Raw genomic sequence first — 25572 nt, forward strand, 5'->3', positions numbered from 1 at the left:
CGCTGGAGGGTATCAGCTCAGAACGCAGCTGGACAGAGTTGTTATTACACGCTAGAGGATGGCCAGACGGCACCAGGCACACAGCTGGATGGAACCAGTCACATGTGCATGCAACGCAGAAGGATATAAGGAGAACAAGTCTGCTTATAAGGCTGGTGAGAGGAAAGGTGGATGGGTCAAACATACCCAGACTTTGATGCAGGAGTCCGGTGTTTGCTTTCTGTCTGAATGTGAAGGTTTTTTTCTACACCTTACCATGTTCCTCTCATGCCTAAATTTAATCATCTCTGACTTTGTTGTCTAATCCTAACCATCCATGCCAGCATGTGCGTTTGTTGCCACGTGCTCATATTGTCCTCAAACATAACCACGTGTAGCGTCGTTCCAACATGAGCATTTGTTGACCACTTTAGCGCCATCCTGGAGGGTAAACAGTAGACACAGAAGGATACCTAAAACGTGATAAATAGACGCAGATGACAATGTAATAATTTGGGATGAGAACGCGTTGGTGTTTGAATACTTCGGAAGGAGAAATGGCTGAAATAGTGGCAGTCTAAATGTGTTTAGTATAAATACTTCAGCTGGTGCAAGAGTCAAGGGTTCCTCAGACGTCAGTCAAACCTCATTGGCCGATTGTTTTTTTTACCTTTCAGAGCGGTGAGGCTGCATTTTTTGCTCTGCCAGTGGCAATGACTGTAATCCATGTAAACAGTACGAGTGGCCCTGGTGGCTTTCCCCCTGCGTGCCAGGACAAGCCGCGGAGACGTCCTGTCTCATGATAACTTTGTCACTGCTAAGGGGGAGCGAGCGAGGCTCGGGGAGGAGAGGGGAGGATGAGCTTGTCATGCGGGTCTCTCCACTCTCTCATGCGGCGGCGGGACTGCTGGCCCTGTCGCCTCCAGTTCCTGCATCTGCTGTTGACGAGCGCCGCTGTCACTCCGGTCGTCCCCGTGTCTCGATAAGCTGCTCCCTGCTGCTGACAGCTCGTGACAGGCCTGCAGCTCGGCCTGTGTGCTCACCTGAACACACTGTCCTGCTCTCTCTGTAATGAACAGTCAATAAGTGCATTATGGACATCGAATATACTTCTCGAGTATCCCTTTAATTAACACAATCTTCCTCTTAGAATGTAAATGTCTTATTCAAAGGCAATAAAACTCACTCATGTTCAACTGAATGCACTCTGGGGTTTTTGCTCTTACAACCTCACTTAGTCTGATATGACCAGCAGCTTATGTTGGCTCGGGTCAACCAATGTTACACTGATATTGCTGTGTAACTGACATTACATAATTCAATAACTCTTATGTACTTGTGCTTTGTTTTAGCATGACATTTAAAAATAGGTTTCTTTTCCAGATAAACAAATAGACAGATGGACAAATCAGAAATACCTATATATGTAATATACGAGTACTAGTGATCAACAGTGTGCAGGACCTTTTTCTGTATTTTTTTTCATCCATCTTACAAAGAAGAAGCATGTTTGTATGTGATTTGTTTTTTTGTTTTTTTTTAAAAAAGGACTATATCTTAACCAAAGAGGTGTGGACTCGCGTTTCATGACTTCAACTTAAGTCAAGACTTGTGACATAACTTGGACTTTAACGCAAATTACTCATCACTTTACTTATTGAAGTGTGCCGTTGTCTCCTGAATCAACATTAATGCTATTCACTCCCATTCAAATTGGCACTTAATTAACCCAAATCCACTTTGTTTGAACCAATCTCACAACATCCAATCAAGGGGAGAACCTTGAAGAACTAACCTGAAGTTACAGGCTGCCAGTTGGGGAAAATAAATTATACTAAAGACAAGAAACAAGTTGCAATATGCAAAGCGTGAAGGACAGATATTACAGAGATACAACTTCCAACAAACCTGTTTTGAAAACATACAAATTTAAAAAGTATGCATGATTTTTGTAAAAATTATTTTATTACTCTAATCGTTAAAATGGCATTACATTTGTGAAAGGATCCACTTTGACTTGTTTAGGACTCGGAATTCAGTTTAAGCCTAAAGACTTGGGGACCTGAGTGCAAAGACTTAGGACTGACTTGTGTCAGACTTAGCAGCAGAGGTATGACCAATAACTTGGTCATACCTCTGCTAAACAGAACCCAAATATGCCCTGACCTTAACCACGATGTACACAAACTTACACTATAACCTTTACACCAAACGTGAACTATAATTATGTTTTGGAGGATATGATATGAAAATGATTATTGTTTTGTTATGGATGAATGTAAGTTTTTTTGTAGTACTTCCTATATTAGTTGTTAATTATGGGAACCTTTGGCTGCTGGTTAACACTATTAGAACTTTCATTGATATCAAATGTTGTGATCAGTTTCCTAATCAGAGGCAAATGACGGAAGACAAATCAAGACACGGAAAATTTGTTTTCATGTGAAGCAGTTTTTCCGATGGATTCAGCCTGGAGTTCAGTCAGAAGTAAATACTTCTCCAAGGCTGAAGTAAATGCAATTTAGGATTATAATATTTTTCTGATGCAGTGCTTGAGGGGAGAGTTGTACCTTCAAATGAAAGTAATAATGCAAATTTTCTTCAGAGAGTAGTGATTTTTAATATATATTCATGATGGATCAATAGAACACATTTATATTCACAAACCTGTGCTGAAATGTGAGGGAACAGACTGACCATATAGACTTATGCATTTCTGATTGGCGGTATCCGCTGGAGGAAAAGCAGCCAGTCGTCACTTTTAATAAATGCCAAAGAAATGTGATTCATGTTTTTGTTGTATTACTTTAAGAATTGGGCATATTGTGATTCAAAGGCACTGGGACCCCAGGAGGAGGTGCTTCTGATGTTGCAGCACAGGGTGGAAAAATTGTGGATTAGCTCAACTAATCTGGAAAAAAAGAAAGAAAACAATGGACAAGTCCCCCCCCCTCAAAATTTAGAACACATGCATTTTCAATCTGTCATAAAGCAGACAGAGAAAAAAGGAACTGTGCAGGGTTGAAGCAGGAAGTACCATGACAATTCACCATAAATTGGTGAAAAACATATCACCAAAATGCAGAAAATTAAGTATTAATTAAGATTACACTCTTTTGGCTAAAAAGTCAGCCTACACACGGTTGACAATTATCCAGGGGTGTACCATCAGGACAAGCAAATGTTTTGAGAAAAGGGCCCCCACTGGGCACTCATATAGCACATATTGCCATGACCATTATAAACCCCCTTAAACCTGTCATGATTTTAGGTTTTGAGTTATACTGTTGTGGGGGGGTTTTCTGTTTATGTTTTCCTTGTTTCTTGTTACTCAAGTTCCTATCCTATTTATTTTGTGTTATCACTCCGCATGTGTCATGTTTGGTTTTACCCATTGTCTTTATGTGTTTCCCTGATTAGTTTCACCTGTCTGTGCGTGCTGCCTTGTTAGAGTCTTCCCTGCACACCTGATCTGTTTTAGTCTCTCTTGCTGTGTGTTCCCTGCCACACCTTCATTTGTTGGCCAATCCCTGTGTTTCCCTCCTGTTCCCTGTGTCCACCTACCCCAGCTGTGTGCTGTTGTCTTGATTAGTTCCCTGTGTATAAATACGTGTGTACGTTCCCTTTGTTCCTGGTCAGTTTGTCTGTTATGTTGCTGTTATTCTGCTGTGATTCGATCCTCCCTGTGATACTCTGTTGTTTGCTCCTGTCATCACTGCTTCCCTGTTATCCTGGTTGGTTTCACTTCAGTTTTGTGTTTAATTTGTGCTTTATGTTTTGCATACCTGCTTGATTTTTTTTTGTTTGTTTGTTTGCCGTTTTTTTGTGTGGACTTAATCAGCATTAAAGCTCACTTTTTGTTTGTACATATGGCTGCTCATTTTGTTCTGCATTTGGGTCCTTAACCAACGTCACCCTTGAAAAAAACTTCTCATAAAGGAACTATACAATGCAAAGCTGTTGTCCCTAGACCTTCTTATTATTGTATGATGGGTGGATGTTGTTAGTTAGGACCTTGATGGATTTCTTCGCCAAGAGCCCCCAGAGTCCAGGACCGCCACTGCAATTAGCTCATTATAAAGGGTTGAAATAGACTGCCGAGTGTAATGAATAAACAGCTGAAATTAAATAGCTAAAGCAATTAATAAATGGTCAGTAAAAGCAATTAAATGGTTGAAATAGATTGCTAAAAGTCATAAAATTATAGTTTAAACGGAAAGAAGTAACAGATATATTGTTGATGTAATTGGTGCAATACTTTAACTGCCGCATACTCCAAATAATTATTCACTATGCAATATTCTTTTCAGCATCCTAATTTATTCTTACTTACAAAACTCTTGAATGTGTATTTAATATACAATGGCCAATGTATATAGTGATGTACATTGTAGCATAATATATATAATTAATTTTTATGTTTTTACATCCTGTACATATAAAGCATAACAACATAACGTTTTTATAATGTTAAATATTTTACATACTAGTGTTAAACAATGTAGCATAATGCACATAGCTTTAATATTTTATTTACTCATACTTTTTATCTCTACTTCCTTTTATTTTCGATACAATATATCAGAGCGAGTGTAACGTGTTACTGGTGTATCATGGTTCCCCCATGAGGCTCAGTAAAGTAGTTCTGATAGTGATTCTGCTGAAATTGTTGAAATAACTAACTAGAAAAGTAAAAACTTTTAGCTGTTTCACATGCAGTTAAAACAGAAAGCTGGAGTGACCTGAAACAAATCGGGAGTTAAACTGTTTTGTTTTTTTTTAAATGGGAGAAACAATTTAACACACTTTTGAGAAATATCATCCAGTTAAAAATCAGTGTAACAAATTAGGAACATCTTTAATGTCTTTATTTGCCCAGAGAATCAGTCTCTCTGGTAAAGTGGATGTAATAAATTAGCTACTCATCAAAACAGAGTACTCATCAGTCATCTCTCTGTCATCAGAAAATGGGATAAATGTCTTGTGTGGGTGAGATTAAAAATAGACAATGCTGCTAAGTAGCAAAATGTCTCTTTGCTCGGTGCAGGGGTCAGGTTTTTCCTTCCACGAGGAGATACATCAGTTGTAATGGCTGTCATTGTGGCAGCCCAACTGAGAAAGCTTTAAACAGATTTGGCACCAGACAGACAGATGGCTCAACCGCACCGATCAGTGTGATAATAAAACCAGAGCCCAAAGAATTAAATCAACCGCGAGAGTAATTAAATTCAAACTATTGGTCAACCTTTTCCATTTGCTGATCACATTGTTATCAGGGACATCATCTCTCGGCTCCCGTGCGCAGCAGGTCCGCATGTTGGGGGTTAAATCTCAGGTGGTAATGATGTTGCATGCGAGGGCGCCGTATCCTGTGGGACAATATGAGTGAGAGGATGACGTGATCAAGCAAAAGGTTAGCGCTTAACCTGAAATGTGCCGGAAGGAGGCTCAAATCCATGCTGAAATTCATGAGCTCTACAGTGTGAGTGCAGGCAGAATCACTCAGTATGAGTCATATCTGAAACAGGCTGGTGGCGAGTGCTCGCTGCTATTCTCAATTTTGCCATTTCAGACATTGACATTACAATATGCTCATCCAGTAAATGGTTTAGCAAATCTGTTTATGGGAAATTAATTAGTGAAAATCTCTTTTTTTCAAACTTTGATGTGGCATGTTCTGTGCCACAGAGCTGCTTAACCCTTTTAAACCTGATAAACATTCTTTTTCAAAAACATGGAAAGAAGGCAATGAGCAACATAACAAAAAATGGCCCAGAAAATATGAAGAAATTAGTAAAAAGTTACAAGAAAATTACCTGAAAAAGCGCTGAAGTAAAATATTAAGTATAAATTAATAATATATGTTTTATTGTAACCTCATTTTAAATATATAACTATAATGGATATAAATATAGTTTTCTTGATACTTTTCCCCTTGCTATTTGATAATTTTGCACTGTAATTCTCTTGCTCTGTATTTTTTTATGTTCAGGTCATTTTTTGTCACCTTTTACTATTTTTTTGCAGTTTGCTGGTCATTTCATGCAAAGTTGTCACTTGTCTTTTTGAAAGATATTAAACCAAGTTTGCTCATGTTTCAAAGGTTTAAATGCTTGTGAACAAAGCACAAGAAAACTGCTGTGGATCCAGGGTCAAAAGGGTAAATGAACTCAGAGTATTTGTGGGGAGTTTGTCTCCTTTTTTCAGTGCTGCGTCACTGTTCAGAAGACTCACTGGAGCGCACACAAACCACACTGCTGCCTTATTCTGTTCTGCTGTGGGGGAATTGTAATCCCACAATGCAAAGGACTGCAGGACAAAGAGTGTTTTTTATTGCATAAACAAAAAAAGGACCAATATTTGCTATTTGCCCTGTACTGTCCTGTTTATTTGTTCTGGGAAAAAATGTAGAAGAGTAATTAGGTGCAAATATACTCATTAGGTGAAGTCACTCTGCGGAGACCGATTGTCAATGAATTATTCAGGCTCTCTCTCCCATGCACGACATCAATACTTGGCCATTCGCGCCACACTGCCGTGCATTCTCATCTTCAATTGCCACTGTGAAATGAAGAGTCTCTGAATTTATAAGGAGTGCTGCTCAAAGAATACAAATCATTTATATCTGTCTACTTCGGGTTTGACTATCTTTCCCAGCCTGCAGCCTTCTTTTCTCAGACCCCTGTCCTCTGCACTGTAGATTTAATTAGTTCTGCCCCAGTAACCCTGCTCCTTTCTCCGTCTCTCCCTCAGGATACGGCCATGCAGCCCCCAGCACATATGGAGGGAAGGTGTTCTGCATGCTTTACGCCCTCCTGGGCATCCCGCTCACCTTGGTCATGTTCCAGAGCGTGGGTGAGCGGATCAACACCTTCGTAAGGTACCTGCTCCACCGCCTGAAGAAGTGCCTTGGCATGAGGCGCACTGAGGTTTCCATGGCCAACATGGTGATCATAGGCTTCATATCGTGCATGAGCACACTGTGCGTTGGGGCACTGGCCTTCTCACACTTTGAGGGATGGAGTTTCTTTCATGCTTACTACTACTGCTTCATCACACTCACCACCATCGGCTTCGGGGACTATGTGGCACTGCAGAATGAGCAGGCGTTGCAAACCAAGCCAGAGTATGTGGCCTTCAGCTTCATCTACATCCTGACGGGCCTGGCCGTGATCGGAGCCTTCCTCAATTTAGCGGTGCTGCGGTTCATGACCATGAACGCTGAGGATGAGAAGCGGGATGCTGAGCAAAGGGCTCTCCTTGCTCACAATGGCCAGGCAGGTGGACACATCAACTGTTCCATAGACCCGGGTTCCTCCTCGTCCACACCGTCCGGTTGCGGCGGAGGAAGTGCAGTGGGAGGTAGTGGGGGAGGGGCGGCGAGTCGGGGTCTACGTAACGTTTACGCTGAAGTGCTCCACTTCCAATCCATGTGCTCCTGCCTTTGGTACAAGAGTAGAGAGAAGCTGCAATACTCCATCCCCATGATCATCCCACGTGACCTCTCCACCTCAGACACCTACATGGAGCAGGGGGAGGCGTTTTCCAACCCGCTGCACTCTAACGGCTGCGTGTGCAGCCTGCAACGCTACTCGGGCATCAGCTCAGTTTCCACTGGCCTGCACAGCATCAACACCTACAGAAGACTCAATAAACGCAGAAGCTCCATCTAAACTCCGAGGACTTCATGGTTTAAGGTCAAGTCCACACAGGAGGGCCCGTCTACTGTAGTAGGAGATCATCTGAGGACACCAAGGGGACATAGCTCTTGTCTTAAAGAGACGCAGTCCTTCTGAGGTTTCTGGCACTGAAGAGCCTCCAGACTCTGTGTATTTAACTTCCATTAGCGAAGCACAAACCATTCTGGACTAACATCGTTACTGATGTCACTGAGAAATGATGCTAATGGTTGTTTAAGAAGCATTTGTTACACAAACTGTTGCTGTTTGAGGACGGGGAAAAAACTTGCAGCTCTCTCTAAAATTAATTATCACAATATTGAATTCAGTATTTTCTTTGTTAGACAGAATTTCATGTTCTAATATGAAAAGGGACAGAGCACACTGTGAGACCTGTTTTTAAGAGGGATTGTACATAAAGCCCCACTGAGAGATATTTTATTGAATAATCTTAGATCCACTTTTTTCCAAAAAGACTCTCCAAAAGGAATCTTTGGTTGTATTATACTCACCGTGGTGAAATTAAAAAGGTGTACATATCTGGACACTTCACTCATAGGTGTCAACAAGGGAAAGCTTATTTTTTCAGTGAAAGGTTTCAAAAAATATTTTCTGTGTCTTATCCTGTGTGTCTGTAACTGAAGTTCAGGTTCAAGCCACATTTTGGTCTGTTTATTTTTTTTTTCTTCCATGAGAAAACTCATAATGATGGCATTTAAATGACAATGGTGAATGATTGAGCAGGTTTGGCCTAAATATCTTTCTGAAGGACACTTGTCACTGTTGTGGGGATCAAACCCGTGACACTGCCTCTAACCACTAGGGGTGTAAATCACTACTTTCTTCAGGATATAACGTTATATTGATTTTTTGGACAAGGATACTTTATTTGTTATTGTCACAAAGTCTGCTACAATATGATACAATACGATATGATGCAATGCGATATGATGCCATGCCATAGCATATGTTTCTTTACGTTACGTTACGCACAGTTCCTCTAACCACAAAGGGTTTAATCACTACTTTCATCACGATATGATTTTATATCGATTAAGTACACTTAAGTTCTTCAAATTGACACTCAAACCCTGAAGGCAAACTTGTCCCAACAGCCATGAAACAAGGATTAATAATAAAATAATTTAACAGAGGTATAAAATTTGGCTCTATTACATTAGACTGGTGTTTGAAACCATATGAACTCTGAGTCATTTCAAAATGTGTCATCACCATGTTTCTTCTGCTAATCCAAACCTCCATAACTTTATGTTAAGTACAAAATTTTACATTGGGAGCATAACTCTATGAACGTGCATAACGTCATTGGGGGGCACTAATTAAAAGGATATCGCACGATTGTCTGAGGATATGCTGACAAATTACATGTATTATTTATACTTTTTCGTAATCAGCATTGGTTAAAGTCACTGCATTTCCAGACAGGACAGCTTGGTTGCATTTCTGCCTGCATGCATGTGTCTTCAGCTTGATACTGTTGAAGCGAGGAGTTAGGAGGCAGGTATGTCTTGTTTCTTGAGTATTTTATCTCATCAGACATTGTTTTCAGCATGTGCTCTGTCTGTTGGAAAATATTTTCCCCAAATCCAAAATATTTCCACAATCCTGATTTATTTCCAAATGAATAACGTCTTAGATGCTTGCCATCATCTGCCTGCCACTGTTTGATGGTGACACAGAATTTCAAAATAAAAGGCGTACCCTATAGATGGTGATGTATTGTCACTCTGCATCAATGATATAGGATCGTTGACCAGTGAACCAACATATCGCCTCATGTGTCCTAACACCCCTACCAACCACTAGGCCTCCCTGCCAACCCTTTCAGACCTCATGACTATGAAGTTTTTTTTCATAGTTTCTTTCTGTGCATAAAACTTTTTTATCATCATATGTTTTCATGTAACACAACTATATTCTAATAGTTTAACTCAGAGCATGTAAGCTCACTTTGTGCGTAGTAAAGAGTCATATCTTATTCACTGCTGCACCTTAGAAGACTGGTTGGTGTATACGCTTCAGGGCGCTGGAATTCAGTGCACTACTTTATTTTGTTTTTTTATTTAATGGAATCACATTGTGTTTTGTTATGACAATGATACGCCCTAAATAATTCTCTCTTGTGTTATAAGTCTGAGATGTTTGACTCTGTGTTATTAATGATTGAAAATAATAGCAGTTTACCTTACTAATAAATGGCCTCAGAGTTTGCACCTCATGCACTTAGAGGGTCTTTGCTCCGGCCCCTCCTAAACACACTTGATTCAGCCAACTGAGGTCTTTATGCAGTGTTCATTTTTGTTCTAAGTCCTTTTCTTACATAATGATTTTTTTTGTAGTTTTACATTACAGTGTCTCATATATTAATTTCAGTCACACTTTCTTTTTCTACTGAAACATTCTTAATAATGTTGTTCAGCATCTGTCATGAACTGAAGGAGGGACTGCAGTTGGCTCTGTGTGTGGCTATACATTAACAGTATGTTTTTTTTTTCTTCAGTCATAATAAAATATGATTTAATTTAAAACAACTGTTTGTTCATTTAAGTGTGAACTTATCTAATAACTGTTTTATGACTGGTGAAATATACATTCATTTAATTTTGACAATTGTTATTTGATATAATTAGTGAAGTATTTTCATTAAGGCTTATTGTTCATTAACTCTGCTGAGAAATCTACTTTAGTTGGAGTTCAGCAGAGCCAAGGCCTGCTGAGAAGTACATGAAAAATATAACAGATAACTGAATAATTCACTGGACTGACATATGCATTAAGTCATTTTGTATTCATTTTAATATTCATTAATTCAATATAAATAATTTACCGTTCATTCATTTGCTGGTTAATTTTATTCTATTTTTTTAATAAAAAGACAGCTTAATTATCGGTAATTTTGTGTACATTTCTCCCACTATTATCTCATTTTTCTACAAGTACAAACTTATGCCACAAGAAAACATTGATGCTATAATCACACAATAGCAGTAATAATGGTGCTGACTGCTGGGTTAACATGCAATCTACTAACAAACCGAGGGCTGAGGGATTTAATAATGACTTCACAAATTTCACAAAAAAACCCAAAAAACTAAGACACCTTCCACCTGCTTTACCCAATCTTTGTTGTAGCTGCCTTTTCCTTGTAGTAGTTCCCATCATGTACAACATAACACTTTGACTGCACGGTGATTTGCAGTCTTTCCCATTGGGTGTAGTGTAGCAAAGACAGCGCTGTCACCTGCACTTGATCCACATGTGCACAGCTAGACTGACATCAAACACAGCCCCGTGATGGCAGCCTTCCCTGCATCTTCACAGCTATTGGTTAAAGGCTAGATTTCAGAAAGGCTTCTGTCCTGCAGTTGTTGGACTTTTGAAAACTAGAAATGTGGGACATTGTCTTAATATGTGGGATACAGGACAAGGGATAAAACTGCAGTTCATTCTCGCATAAAGTAGGACATCTGGTCACCCTATGGTTTTGACCCCATTTTTTGGGTGATAGTCACACCAAATCTCACAAGTAGTTTCAGAAACCACAATGAATCGAAACTTAACCTTTAAAACACAATTCCACAAACAAAGTAAATGACTGAGGCTCTGGTAGACCAGCAGCTCTGTGTTTGGCGAGGTAAAATAGCTTATTGAGGTACGCAATAAAAAACTGTTTTCTTCAGGATTTCAACATAAGATAGAGTGGATGATTGATATACAAATGATTATTTTGGGAGGCAAAGTATTCCATTAGGGCCTCATCCTAGTTTCGAGGAAATGTGGGTATGCTACCTGGAATACTCAAATAAAATCCAGGATACTGTGGCATGTAAACACCTGATGCAGGTTTCAGAACATAGTGCATCAGTTCGTGAGTGATTTCTCACACACCTGCAAACAGATGACTGTGCACATGAACAGGGATTTGAGTAACCAGGTTCCTCTTGTCCCATGAAAACATTGTGTCCTGAATAAGAAAAAAATTCAGAATGAGGCTTAAAACTGACATAGCAGTGAGCATTTAGATACAAAAGGTGTTCAAAATTATAAACAGAATTCTGGCTTTGTATAGCTCTCCTTTGGCTTTACCAATAAAGAGACTCTTTCCTTCATTTGTGACATACACAACTATAAATGTTTACATCATAGATGGAAAAGTTGGAATTCAGCCATTGCAGTAACTGCAAGAAGAGACACCTAATGCAGCATTTATGTGGTCCAGTGGTTCAGTAATTGCTTACAGTATTACAGACAGCTGATTGTGCTGTGTGTCATATGTCATTCTTTATACATTTAATGTTCAATTCTGCACAGGTTGCAGGTAAATAGGCAATCACAGCCTTTTGTTCCATCAGGGCATTATTGGACAAATGGAGATGACTTCAACAGCAATCACAGAGCCGACATTCATTCGGCTGAAGATTGGAGCTCGTTGTAATTCATAACAGAAGAAAACCACCTTTCATAAACTGAAGAAAGATTTCTTTATTTCTGTGCTACAGACTAAAGGTGCTCTAGTGCAGAATTGCTTTCAAAAAATGTGCATTTTGAATGTTTTTCAAAAAACATTTTTGGCCCTGTTTACATCAAGAAGTCATCGTTTTACTAATATCAGTGTTTTTCACTATTTTTGTCTTTTTTTCTTTTTATCTTCTTTTTTCTGCTGGACATGTTCCTGCTTTTGTTTCTAATTCCTGTTGTCAGTCTCTTTTCTTGTTTTTTGCTTTATGCTCCGGTAAAACACAAGAACTTGATTTCTAATTTAGAAAATATGGTGTATCAATGAATCTTTAAAGTTATATGAACTGAAACACATACCTACTGTACCATTTGGCATGGCCCGTTCGAACACTGCTGCAGCAAATGTTCGGATGGATGTGTCACCACTGCTTTCATCATGGCTAACTTTTCAGTGAAGTCCCTATTACATAACCAAAGTTAGGACGCGGTGACTCTAAGTTTACTCACCCCTGTTATGATATTTATTATATAACTGTCACATTCGCACCTTTATAGCTGCAAAGCATAAACCCTTCCGTTCCGCTTCTAAGGAGAAATGATCAGCTAAGATCTCAATGTCCTACCTTTCATCGTTCACCAAGTGAGGCCTGACACAAAAACACAGTGTTCCTGTACAGCCCGTCTTTAGCTTTACATCACCTGTCGCTTTGATTTATACCACAGCTATGCGTATATACTGTAACCATAGAGGAGTAACAATCTTTAGAGATGTAGGATTTTTTTCAAAGCACAAATACAGCCAAGTCGCCTGAGGAAAATGTTCGAATTGTACATTTGTACATTCATATCATCCACATTTCTGAAGTTACATAGTACGAGCTGACTTTGTCATGGGGAGGTGGAGAGAGTTGTGGATGGCGTGTCACCTAGGCGAGAAAAACCCCAAGCTGCAGACACTGTTGGAAACCAGCAACAGTTGTCTTTTAACAGCACATCGCTGTGTTTCCCAGCACCTTCACCACAGCACTGATGACAAACAACAAAGTATCCCATATAAAATAATACAGTAATGTAATATATCGGTTAGAGTAAAGAACAATATAAATGTTTGAACATTGTAAGAGTGTAACTGTAACAGTTTTTTTTGATTACCTTTAATTTTGTTCATGTCTTGCTTGTACAGTGCATTCTCAATCTTGTCAGCAACATAATGCACCACATTTTTAATTACCACCATTATGCAGATGACCAACAGTTATATATAATCTGAAAAATTTAATTAATGGGCACGTGTGATTTTAACTAATTTTATGAATAAAAAGTGTTATTTTTATATAGACATTGGGTCCTCTTCACTGTTTTTATTGTGATTGGGAATCTGAGCCTAAAAAAATATTAACAACAAAAAAAAACTGTTACATTTCCATGTTCAGATTCAGATTCGAAGTGTGAACACATGATCAAAGGAGACACTCCTGAATGCATCGAACCTGAATCTGAATCCTTATTTCATTTTCAAGCAAAATCTGTGATCTGGATGTAAATGTAAACTGGTGCTGTAAAATATTTCCTTTCACCACTGGTCACAGGGATTTACCTCTGAGTTGCGCCAGTTACCAAATACCTTGGTTTCCAACAGCAAGAAAGGATGCAGGCCTGATTTTCGTTTTATTATCTCATCCTTTAGTGTTAATAGATCAAACACGATGGTTGCCATCACTATTGTATTTCATTAATGAAGTGTCAAAAGCAGGACTGTGTCAAGGATTTTGGAAATGCTGAGGTAAAAAGTTTACAGTCCCCCAGTGCAAAACTACCCAAACCTTTCTGATAGCCACCAAAAAGTCATAATAATCATCATATAATCCTGGTATAGGAACCAAAACAGACAACTTTAATAACAATAACTCGAACAAATTGTAAGAAACAGGCTTAAAAATATCATGAGTACTTTTGTGTGAGTCAACTATTTCTTTGCCAAATTCCTTGAAACAGGACTTAGAACATCTGGTCCTCCATGTCCTCTGTAGCTGCAGCCCCGATCATTGGCATGTTTTTGTCAGTTTATTTAATCTCTGATGCATTTTTCCAAGTATTGCAATGCCAAAAATGTCTCAGTCTTGTTTCAAAACTGCTGATGAGCACTTCTTCAAAGCTGAAGCTGAGCAAACCAGAAAATGCATGGATCTTTGAGTTTGAGGACACAAATGACATCTGACAGGCTGCAGTTCTTCATGCTTGGACAGCCAGGCATTACAAAATGAACTGAGGAAAAATTCAATCTGGAGTGACGCTTACGTTAAACCAGTTTTGATCAGCATTTTAGGCTCCTACAATGGACATTTCATAACATCCTGTCAGTTTTTCCATCAGCTTTTTAGGCTCCAAACATGGATGTTTTGCAGTGTTAGAGGCGTTAGTGCCATGAAAACCTGATGGCTTGTTTCACTGACACATTGCTGCTTTTCTTGCTGGGATTTTTCCCTCCAAAGGTGGTATTCTAAACCAACATGAAACATAAACATAAAAATGATCTTTTCCTGACAATAATAATTAATAATAATGTGGTTTTATTGATCAAACCGAACTACATGTTAACTACAACATTGTTGAAATGTTTATTTTTAGTCTATCGGCTACATAATAACATACAAACATGACATATCGGTGGTTTGCAGAAGCGTTCAGTGCCAACTTTTATTCTGGTGGTTAGGTTGACGTATTTGGTCTATCTTCTTATATAAGGCTTTCCTCTCTTCAGATGAAAGTCAAGATTCTTAGAGGTCACAGATGAGTGGAAAAATAATATGCAAGGTGACATGTAGACCTAATGTTTGTGTATTGTAATGTGTAATTAGACAGTAGTTACAGTATATGGGACAATTTTTTGCTACAGCGTGGCTGCTAATAACATGTTAAACGCCATTTCTATCACCAAGAGACCAGCTGAAAAGGGTAATCTTTACCTTTTACAGTGGATTTGCCATTTGTCAAATCGGAGGAATCTGTGCTGAAACAGTATGAATTCTTGTATTTTTTTCTTTAGCATTTGCAAAAACCTCCTCCTTCATTTCCTTCAGGCTTTTCCTCTCACTCTTTTGTCTCCAAAGATTGGCAGCTTATAAAATATGCCAACATTATTCCACAGAATAATCTCTGGATGAGTCCTTTTCAGAGGCAGCAGAGCATATTCACAGGAAGAAATGAAAGTGGAGCGGAGGACGGCGGTTGTTTAGAGGGTGATGGGTTTCTAATCTCCCCAAAGCCTCCTCCTGAGTGTCCAGTGTGCACTTTTTCTCACAACTTAGTCCCATTGCGTTGCATTAAACCAACTCATTTTTCACAGGAAACTGAACATACTGCCAAGACCTTTATCTCACAAGCAGAGAATGCCATTAATGGCCTGCTCCACTGTCTGCCTTTAATCACATTGAGAAGAAATGTCTTTTTTTGAGCTGAAAACCATCTTTCCTGAGGAACGCAACAAGATGTTGTGTATTACTGACGCAGCAAATTTCCAAATTGCACACTTTCTCAATCTTTCAAGTCACTCTATTTGCTTTCTTGAGATTGACAGCGAAGAAACACTAACATGTCACTCTAATTGTTGCCACTCATGAAAGAAAAACTCAGGATGTCAGCTGTCAAACAAAATGTAACGCATCCATCCTAAACTGTGACATGGGCATTTCTCTTTCTCTGTTTCTTTGTCTAACTATTATTTCATCTTTGCTGAAAAGTTTTATGCTGAAAAAAATGTTTTATTCTCTTTATTGTGCTTCTTTCTTACCATTCTTCACTGCCGCACATGAACATTACAGCATTTATGAGATGCTGCTAAACCAGCTCAAAAGTAGAAAAGCTTGAAACACTATCAAAGCAGTTGATGCCTGCAGAGCTTCGGCATTTTGAAATATCGTCGCTGACATGTTTCAGCCACAGGCCTTCCTCAGAGCATGAGGCAGGTCCTTGTTTACATTTACATTTTTATTTTTTTATTTTGCTTGAAGATTTATCCTTAACATTGGAAACAGCAGCTTGATGAAATTCCACACTCAGGTCACATGAAACCATCTTCATAACAACTGGGAACTCCACCTGCGGACGAGGAACACACAATTTGAATGAAAGTTTTGAAAACAGTAAGTTGGGTCTTGCATCAAGAGTTTTTTTGGTCAAGCGTGTAGGTGACACGAGGGGGGGGGCTATCTCATTGTCAGCAAAATGACCAACATGTGTCTCATATGTTAACCCAACATATCCCTCGTCATTACCCCAGGAAACTACTCGTCAGACCATGGTCCAAATATTTAAAACTTGCCTACTTTGTCAAGCTATGTGCTTTGTTGAATTTAAGTTGAGGTGATTTTGTTGCAAAGTTTGATGTTTGATAACAGGATTAACATGATTTCTTAGAATGAAATGATAATGTGCCCTAAATAAAGCCGTCAATGGACTTTCAGGTGTTGGACAACATGCATTACATCTGAAATCAACAGTATGTGATGTTAGAGGAGATATGGGTGGTGTTTTTTATAATAAGACAAAAATCAGACAAAATCTGCACTCCTATTCTCAGTGGGGATAATTTTTGTCATAGTTGGTGACATTTAAAGACCCAAATTTGAGAAAGACTGAAATGTGTTTCATTTTCTCCCAGTAGCACCTGCAGCTCTTTTCTCTCTGTCAGCAGATTTTGTATTATTTCACAGACATCGACATGCAGATGCTTTACATGCCCTGTGCAGAGATAAGAGATAAGATTCAGCAGCACACTTAAAAAAACAAGAAAAAAGACTGAAAAAAGAAAGAAAAAATACTGTCCATAGAAGTCAAAACACATTGACTCTGTTTCATCTTCATTTTACACCTGAATCAGCTGGACATACTGGTTTGAAGCCGCTAGCCTCCACGTTTCAGATCAGCTGTAATGTGATTATTTTAACTGATGTAAAGAGAAAATGGCACCCAGCAACAGGGTCGCTGGGGAGGGTTTCATCTTATGTGATGGTCTGACATTAGTGGTGTTACATAACTGTGACCTCCGGCTCTCCAGTAGCCGACTCCTTCCCCCTTCGACCCCACCTCCCGTCTCCTCTGTAATCATTGTGCTCGCATGGCTGCAGACATGAACCCCGCTTTGTGGCCACACAGGCTGTTGGCACTTGGCGAGATGTTCTTCTGATCAGTTGACGCCGTCAGCTGAGACGAGGACGGGCGGGAACACTTGCGAGAACATGCAGAATCAGACCGGGAGCCATGTTACTGATTTCTCTGTGACTGATACGCTGCAGCAAGAGCTGGGAGGACGACAGTGTGCCAGTGTCTCCGGTCTGTGGCCAACGTGAAGCAGCTACAATTATACAGAAGACAATTTTATTTTGTTTGATTTTGAGTTGATGTTTGGCACAGAAAATAGCCTACCGAATGATTAACCCTTTGAAACCTGGATTGATATCAGTTTTCTTGTGCTGCGTTTGGACACCTTTCACAAGCTATTTGAACCTTTTAAACCTGAGCAAAGTAGTTTGATTTCTTTAGAAAACATGGAGGGGGGGCAATGACTAACTTGGCTAGAAATGTCCCACAAATTGCAGGAAATTACAAAACATGACAAGAAAATTACCCTAAAATTTGTTTAAAAGAAGAGGGAAGTAACAAAAGAAAAAAATGGGGGAAAAAAAGGATATATATACATATATATATATATATATATATATATATATATATATATATATACATATGCAGCACTTTTCTTTTTTTTCACTTCTCCATTAAATTTTTGTTAATTTTTGGGACATGTCTTGTCAAGTTGCTCATTGCCTTCTCTCCATGTTTTTGAAAGAAATCAAATTAAATGATTCGTTTCACTTTTGCTGTCAGTGGTCTATTTCTTTTTTTTTTTTAGCTAGCTCTATTAGCACCCAGGTGTCTATAGCCAACAATGCTGTTTGCATCTGAGGTATAAATGGTGAATGTGGCTATTTACACCTGGGTGTGTATTCCTGGGCATTTTAGCACCACTTACATATGACTTTAACCCTTTATATGGCTATTCAATAGAGTTTATGTAAACAGTGTGCATTCAGCAGCTTAATACATCATAAAAACTGAAAATAATAAATACGTCTAAGAGTAATGAGCCTACAATGACTCAAACAGGACCGAGACCTCAGTGAGGTGAGCCCATGCATCCAGCAAGACTTACTAGCCCCATGGACTGTGTTGTTCTTATAACCTGACTTTCTGGCAGTACATTTGTGAGTTTTAATCTCTGAGAATATCCAAGATTGGCTGTTTCTTTTTCTAAACAACATGAAGAAAGGTCCGAGTGCAAATTATCAGCATATTTGTACGTGATGTTTCCAGCTAATGCTCTTTTTTACAGTATGAGGTCAGCTGAACTCTATTTTTTATGGTTAATTGAATTCATAACTGGCTTTCTGTTTATAGCAACATTACCATACAAAAGAGTTTTTATTCTCTGTCCAAACCTGATGACCCAACCTAACAGTTTGGGCCAGCCATAGTTTCTCAACAGGCTTGAATCAGGTTTGGTTTTTATGTGGTGTTGGGTTTGATCAAAGCTCTACCCTACAGTGTCAGTGAAGCAGTCCAAGAAAGTCTTGCAAAATGAATGAAACTGCAAATTATTTAAATCTCTTAAAAGACTAAAAATGTGTACACACCAGGGAACAACAATTAAGCTCTTAAAGGAGTATCTGTGCTGCTGATCCCTTTTCTCCTTGTTCAATATTTTATTTAAACTATAAACTGCTGGCTTTTTTCTGTCTGTAAATGTTCTGCCAAGTAAGACTTTCTTTGTCTCAGCAGAACAAAAAGGTGAAAAGCTGTGGAAAAAGATACATGCAGGTCTTTATGCGAGACTTTTGCTGATGAGGGTGTCGGACCATCACTTGGTCTGTGTGTAATCAGACATAATAAGTGACTAATGGGGAGGTTTGCCAGGTTGATTTGATAGAGCTGCACTGCAGAGGGACAATCAAAGGAGCATGTCACAGCCAACACACACCAAAAAACACGTACGTCCTGCATTAACTAAATCTCGCATTAAAGTTCAGAAGCCTTACAATCACTCAGTTATTCAATATCTCTATTCAGGACTGAGTCTTTGAAGGAAGTGGTTCACTGTTTTTTATATCACCAAATATCTTTCTTTTCTATATTTTATTTAATATTCTTCTTACCTATTCCTTTAAACCTTTTCTTTATGCCGCATCACAGTGCACTGAGTTCAAAACTGACAGAGTAACACCCTCTTTTACCAGAGCAGACAGAGCTTCAGGAAGGCTCTGTCATACGTCAACCTTGAAGCCCCAACTCTGCTTCTGACAGCACCCATCCCACCCCCACCCCCCCAAAAAAATAGGTCATGTGTTTTCGTTTCATCATTTTTTTCCATCATCCTTTCCACCTGTTTCATTACTATAATGTGTCTGCAAATTTCAGAAAGTGCATCATGAGGTCGTACTGACAACTTATATCGTAACATGCATATAGTCAATGCCAAGTAGAGCCACAGGGAAACCCTGCGTTGACACAAGCTGCTGTGTGTTGTGGCACATTTCAGATCTTGACTGTAAATCACTCGGATGCATATAGTCCAGTTTTTTTTTTCTTGCACTTTGCCTAAGGTGTGTGTGAATGATTGAAATAGGTATCACATCGCAGCCTTCATGGCACAATTTCAATTGTGCCCTTTTATCTAGAAAGAACTGCTGAGAGCCTTGGAAATGTTTCTGACTTCAGCTTGGATTAACATCAAATCTGCAATGCTGCTCCCGTGTCACTTGTGATTAGGTGTCCTCCAAGAAGATCTGCGGCAAAATTTGCCAGGCCCCCCCGTACCCCACACACCCAGGCCATGTCGCAGAGCTCCCCGTTGGTTAGATAATCAGCTCAGATATGAGCTGAAGTGATTGTTGTGAAATTCATACGCAACAAGGAATGTGATACTGTAGACAGTGAAATGTGGCAGTATTAATGATGATATTAACACTTGGCCTACCAATAATCATCTCTGGATTGTAATCAAAATCTTCATTATGCAGCAGCTAAATCATACAGAGTACTGATATAACAAAGGCTTCATTAAGGAAACTCAGTGATAAATGTATATTTAAAATTTGGCTGCAAAAGCCTTTTCTTTGTCTCTGAGAAATAAATCGTCTTTCTTCTTGGAGCTTACTAAATTCTGATCTGTTTATCCTAAACCCTCCTTAGGAGAAATAAAGAGCAAAAGAATAAATCAGTAGGAGTTCTTCTGCTGTGCTCTTAGGCTTCTCAGAGGTTTCTCAACTCTGACAACAGATAAAACACACAAACTTGATACTCGTTCAAGTTTTCTTTAAGATCTCTCTATTAGAGACAGGGACATCATCATATTATGTAGCACAAAAATGTTTTCTGTAATTGGAAAGATTTCTTCAAATCATGTTGTTTATTTGTTTCTTTACAAGGAAAAAATGCTATTTAATCAACAGTTACATTTTAAAATGTATATTTGCTGGAATTAGGTTAACAGCAAGAGTCCCCTCATTAAAAGCCCAGTCACCAGGAGGAAATGTTCACATTGTATGATTCTAAAAAACTACTAATATGTTACATGTGCATGTGTCGTGCATATCATGTCAATGGTTTTTAAAGTAACGTAGTTGTTAAAAGGCTCCCTAAAGTCACCTGACCCACCTGAGGCAAGGAAGATTAAACAAGCGCTCCTGACGAGGAAGGAGCCGCCTCTCTCAGGTGCAGAGGTTATGTTTCTTTCCTCCATTGGTTGTCTGTTTGCCTGGTAGAAATGATGTGCACAAGTTTGTATCTTTACTTTTGATTAACCTTACGTATAAAAAATGTCTAGTCATGAGAACAATTTTGACCACATTTTAAAGCAATAAAACCTGGTTTTCCCTTACGCCTGCACAGTGAACGCAGAATCCAAAAACAATGTGCTTATGTGCTAATCTGAGTAAAATCTTGTAGATGGCGGTTCGTAGGGCCCCTGTGCCACGTGATTCATTAATGCGGCTGCATGCAACAGCAAAACAGGCATCCATTGACAAACACCCAAACAATTTGTCTCATGTATCCAGTCATATGCTGACTACTCATCAAATGTATGCATTTCGACTACATTCTTACTATTTAAAGCAAGGTGTGTGAACTCAATGAAATGCTCACTGCACACTTTGAGCAAAAAATGCATGTGCTGTACTGAGCATACGACTGAAAAAATGAGACTTTTTACTGCACAAGTTGTGTGAGAGTTTGTAAATGGATGTTTTAATTTAGTTTCGCTGTTGTTAAATGTGGCCCCCTTCAATTAATTAATTATTTCCTCCATGTTTGGGATTCTTAGCTGACTGAAGGCATGCGAGAAATAGAAAATTTTCTTCAAGATTTCAACATAATGAGGGGTGAGTAAATGAAATACAAATGATGATTTTGTGGGTGAAGTATGGCTTAGAGTTTCATTTTGAAAGGATTTATTTCCAGAGTTTTGCTGTTCTCTCACAGAAAAGGATAACCATAATGTCTGTATATGATTAATGCAAACTCTCTGTCACTACACTTCTGAAGTCTTTCATTAAATAATTGAGTGGGCTCAACGTGGAAGAAAAGTGAAAAACTAACAACTTTTCTGTCTCAAGAATGCTTTTCCTGTCAATGTTAGTCTGAAATCTCTCAAAGACACTAACTACTTAACAATTCCTCCAAAAGCCAGTGTTTGAAGGCCTCTTCAAGCCAGGCAGGGACTTAGGAGAGCACCGGCTCTGGCACACTGTGCACCACTGGAGAGTGATTGCGTAACCAATGACAGCCCTCAGCGGCTGATGCATAATCACGACAACTGTCCTGGTGTGTTGCTGATACAGTAGATAATGGTTAGAGAGAAGAGGAGTGGACAGGGGAGACAGGGGGTCACAGGTCACGCGTGTCTGCGTCATATTTTAAAATACACAGCAAATCAAATTTGTTTTATTAACGTTGTGCAAAGCCGACAGTTAAGTTGCTGTACTATAAGAGATGAAAGGTCACAGCCTGCAGTTTGAGTCACACATGAAAAAACATGCAATTAGGCGAGATTTTAATTTAGTTTCTTGCCACAGAGAATGATTGTGATGCCCTTCCTGCAAGTATTCTCATTAGAGAATGCTTTAGGAAGTATTCTCTAGTTGTTGTTTTTTATCTATTTAACATTGAACACACTAGTTTCTGTTCAGGTTTTGCAGTTATTATGAATTAAAGAAGCTGTTATCCATCATTGTGTCCAAGAAGTCGTCCTGTCAGAAATATAGATACCTGGTTCTCCTCTATAAAATTCACTGTAACTCTTTCTCATAAATGCTATAGTTTAATAGTAAAATCTCTTCCCTCTGACTAAAATCTCTTCTGACTTTCTGGACTGAGAACAGGTGATGTGCCTGTTAATAACTTAAAATATTCTGACTGGAATAAGTACCTTACTTATGTGGTATTGTCGATGAACCTGTTTTTACACTTGCTGAGAGAAGACATCTTTCAGTATTTAATATATTTGGACATGTACATTTCTTTAAATGTGTGTATGCTGCTTACATGTGTACATATGTATGCATGTTTATATGGAGTTTTTTTTCATACGAGGTAAATTATTTAGTGGTTCAAATTGTGACAGCATTCCAATGCTCCTTTGTTTTTACAAAATGTATAATTAACTTTTATTTTATTTATATGTATTTTTTAATATTTGAACTATTTTCACTGTTGTTAGTATTTTGATATTTTTGAGTTTTATATGTTTTTTTTTAATCATTCACTTTTCGGGTATCTGAAGAGGGTGGGATTTGTGTGTTGGAATGTTTTTGTGTGTATTTAATCAAAAACACAAAAAGAAAGTTTTTGTGTTTTTTTTTTTAATCCAAGTAGTGTGGGGTTATAGAGACAGATTTACAGTCCAGCAGCTACAGTTGCATCTCGCCCCCACACAAAGAGAATCTGTCCTTGTGTTAGTGAGGCCAAATATGGACTCGAGCTCCTGACCTCTCTTGGTTTGCTACGAGCCCTCATCTGTCATGGAACAATGGTGAATAATATCTCAATTATGCAAATTTCAAAACATCCTTTAAAAAAAAAAATATATATATATATATATATATATACATATATATATATTTATAGCTTCCCTACAGATTTGCAATCCTAGTCTGACCCCCATCCCTGAATTACCTCACCTCCTGTTGGGAGCTCAACTTTCACTGACACATAAGAATTTCCTGAATGGAAAGACTGATATTTAAACAATAGCTCTGCCTGGAAGTCTTTGCTTTGTGTCTGCAGAGTTTATGGAAGCTGTTGTTTATTCTGTTCTGGTATTAAACATTCATGCAATAAATTTCAGCATAGTAAATCAAAATATAAACAAAGCCAGCAATGGTGAGACACTTTTTTTTCAACAGGGAAGTTCATGCTGCTGTTACAGGATGACAGTAAGCATCTGAGAGTAAACGCACTGAATAACTGATTGATTTTTCATAAATTATGGTGCAGCCACGCCTCAACAGTGATCCACAAGCAGGGGTGCTTCTGCAGTTACCAAGGGGTCCATGGAAAGCTCACCTAACAAAAATAAATAAATAAAATTCTGGTTTAATAAGAAAAAGCAATTTGCATATTTATGTTAACGATGAGAAGCCTCGGATGAATTGCAGAGAGTAAATATTTCAGATATTGTATTACCTGTTTCTCCATTGCTATGATTTGATTTCTTAACGGACAATCATCTATTCAGCTATTACTTCAATAATAGGTCAATTTTTTGGCTTTTAAATGAGAGAAATACATAAGCCCGAAAAGTCAAGTGAGAGGAGAATCTTTTGACCCGTTTTTAGGTATGATTTAAATGTTTTGGGGGTTTTTTGTCATTTGTTTATGACTTAAGAGCAGGTTAGAATTCAAGGTTTTGCCAGAATAATCTTTCTTTGTTTCTTACTTCTTTTTTAACATTACTGTCATGTATTTCTTTTTGTCCAAATGTATTTTAATCAGCACCAATTTGCCATAAACGTTTGCCACACTGATGTTAGCTGTTATTCATGACAGTGATGTTACATAACTTTCTAACACACAATATGTAGGCTACCTTGTGTTCAGAGCAGTGGTTCCCAATATGGGGGTTCCAATCCCCACTAGGGGTCGCTAATGCTCCATAGGGGACATGAGGCCTTCTTGATTTTGAGGGGTGTAGAAAAAAAGTATAAAAAAAAAAAAAAAAAAGACATACACTTGACATATATCTCTGCATTTCATTTATTTGAATGAGGAAAATTACTGCAAATGAATTTATTATTTTTAAGTTTATATTATCATTCAAGATAAAAACTTCTTGAGAAAACTTCTGAAGACCTGAACACAAACAGCCTCGCTGAATAAGAAAAATACACAGTTAAAACAACCAAAGAGCTGAACAATAACCAAGAGTCAGGGAGAAAAATGAACTCAGAAATTGTTATTGTTTTGCATTGAATGCAATATGAAATAGCCATAAAATATGTCAGTTATTCAGAGGTCGTCAGTTATAGAAAAAAAAACTGGGATCTGCTAGTTAAGAGTGCATGGAGATATTAAAACTCATCCGAAGGAAAACATTTCTGCTTTTAGTCCCATTTAGAACATCTGGTGGTGGTGCACTTCAGCCTCTTGTGGACAAAATAAGTATTACAACAACAAAAACATAAAAAATATGATGATGCTGACAAACTAACTAACTAATTTCACCTGCCAAAACATTCATCTGTAATGACAAGTTTAAAAAAAGTGACTTAGAAAGCACATCCTGGCAAAACATCTTTTTAAAAAATAATAAAATAAAATAACAATCTGATAATGTTGCATAACCGCTGATCCTGTGATTCTGGTAGTTAATTAACTTGTTTGCTCTTTATCAATATGTCTCCAGCTCTCTGGTGACCTCAGTGCCAGAGGGGTGAGATGATAATTACATTATATAAGAACACCAGAATCATATCATATTGACATATCGGCTTGAATGTAAATCTTTAAAAATCTTGAATGTAAATCTTTGTTGTGCTTTAGTGCCTTTGTGTGGCATTGATGTTCAGCAGCAGTACTAGGACAGACACAAAGCATTTTTTCCTGTGTTTTCTATCAGCTTGAGGCTTGTCTTTCTGCCAAATGTTAAAAAAAAGTTGAGATCATTTGCCAATATGAAAATGACCTATAAAGTTATTTTAAACAGCCACCAGCCGCTTATTTTCCACATCCAGCAGCAGTCCCTGCCCCGACTGTACCAGGCTCCCGTCAATACTTCAGTGCAGACAGTTTTCCACAATAAATCTCATAAAACTTCACAAAAACCTTACGGCGCATCATCAGCCACAAACCTGCATTTAATCTGCATGGTCACATAATTTGACAG

General features: G+C 38.4%; 1 protein-coding gene across 1 annotated transcript in view; it reads left to right on the top strand.

Annotated features, from left to right (window-relative positions):
• Window positions 1–10567, top strand: part of kcnk3a (potassium channel, subfamily K, member 3a) — a 45646-nt gene extending 35079 nt beyond the window's left edge. Inside the window, exon 2 of the mRNA XM_042503775.2 lies at window positions 6733–10567. Within this exon, the coding sequence (XP_042359709.2) occupies window positions 6733–7652 (920 nt within the window). The 3' untranslated portion in view covers window positions 7653–10567. The remainder of the gene's footprint in view (window positions 1–6732) is intronic.
• Window positions 10568–25572: the final 15005 nt, after the last annotated feature.

This window comes from Plectropomus leopardus, chromosome 16, assembly GCF_026936395.1.
Source record: "Plectropomus leopardus strain MGB_pleo_1.0 chromosome 16, ASM2693639v1, whole genome shotgun sequence".
NCBI lineage: Eukaryota > Metazoa > Chordata > Actinopteri > Perciformes > Serranidae > Plectropomus > Plectropomus leopardus.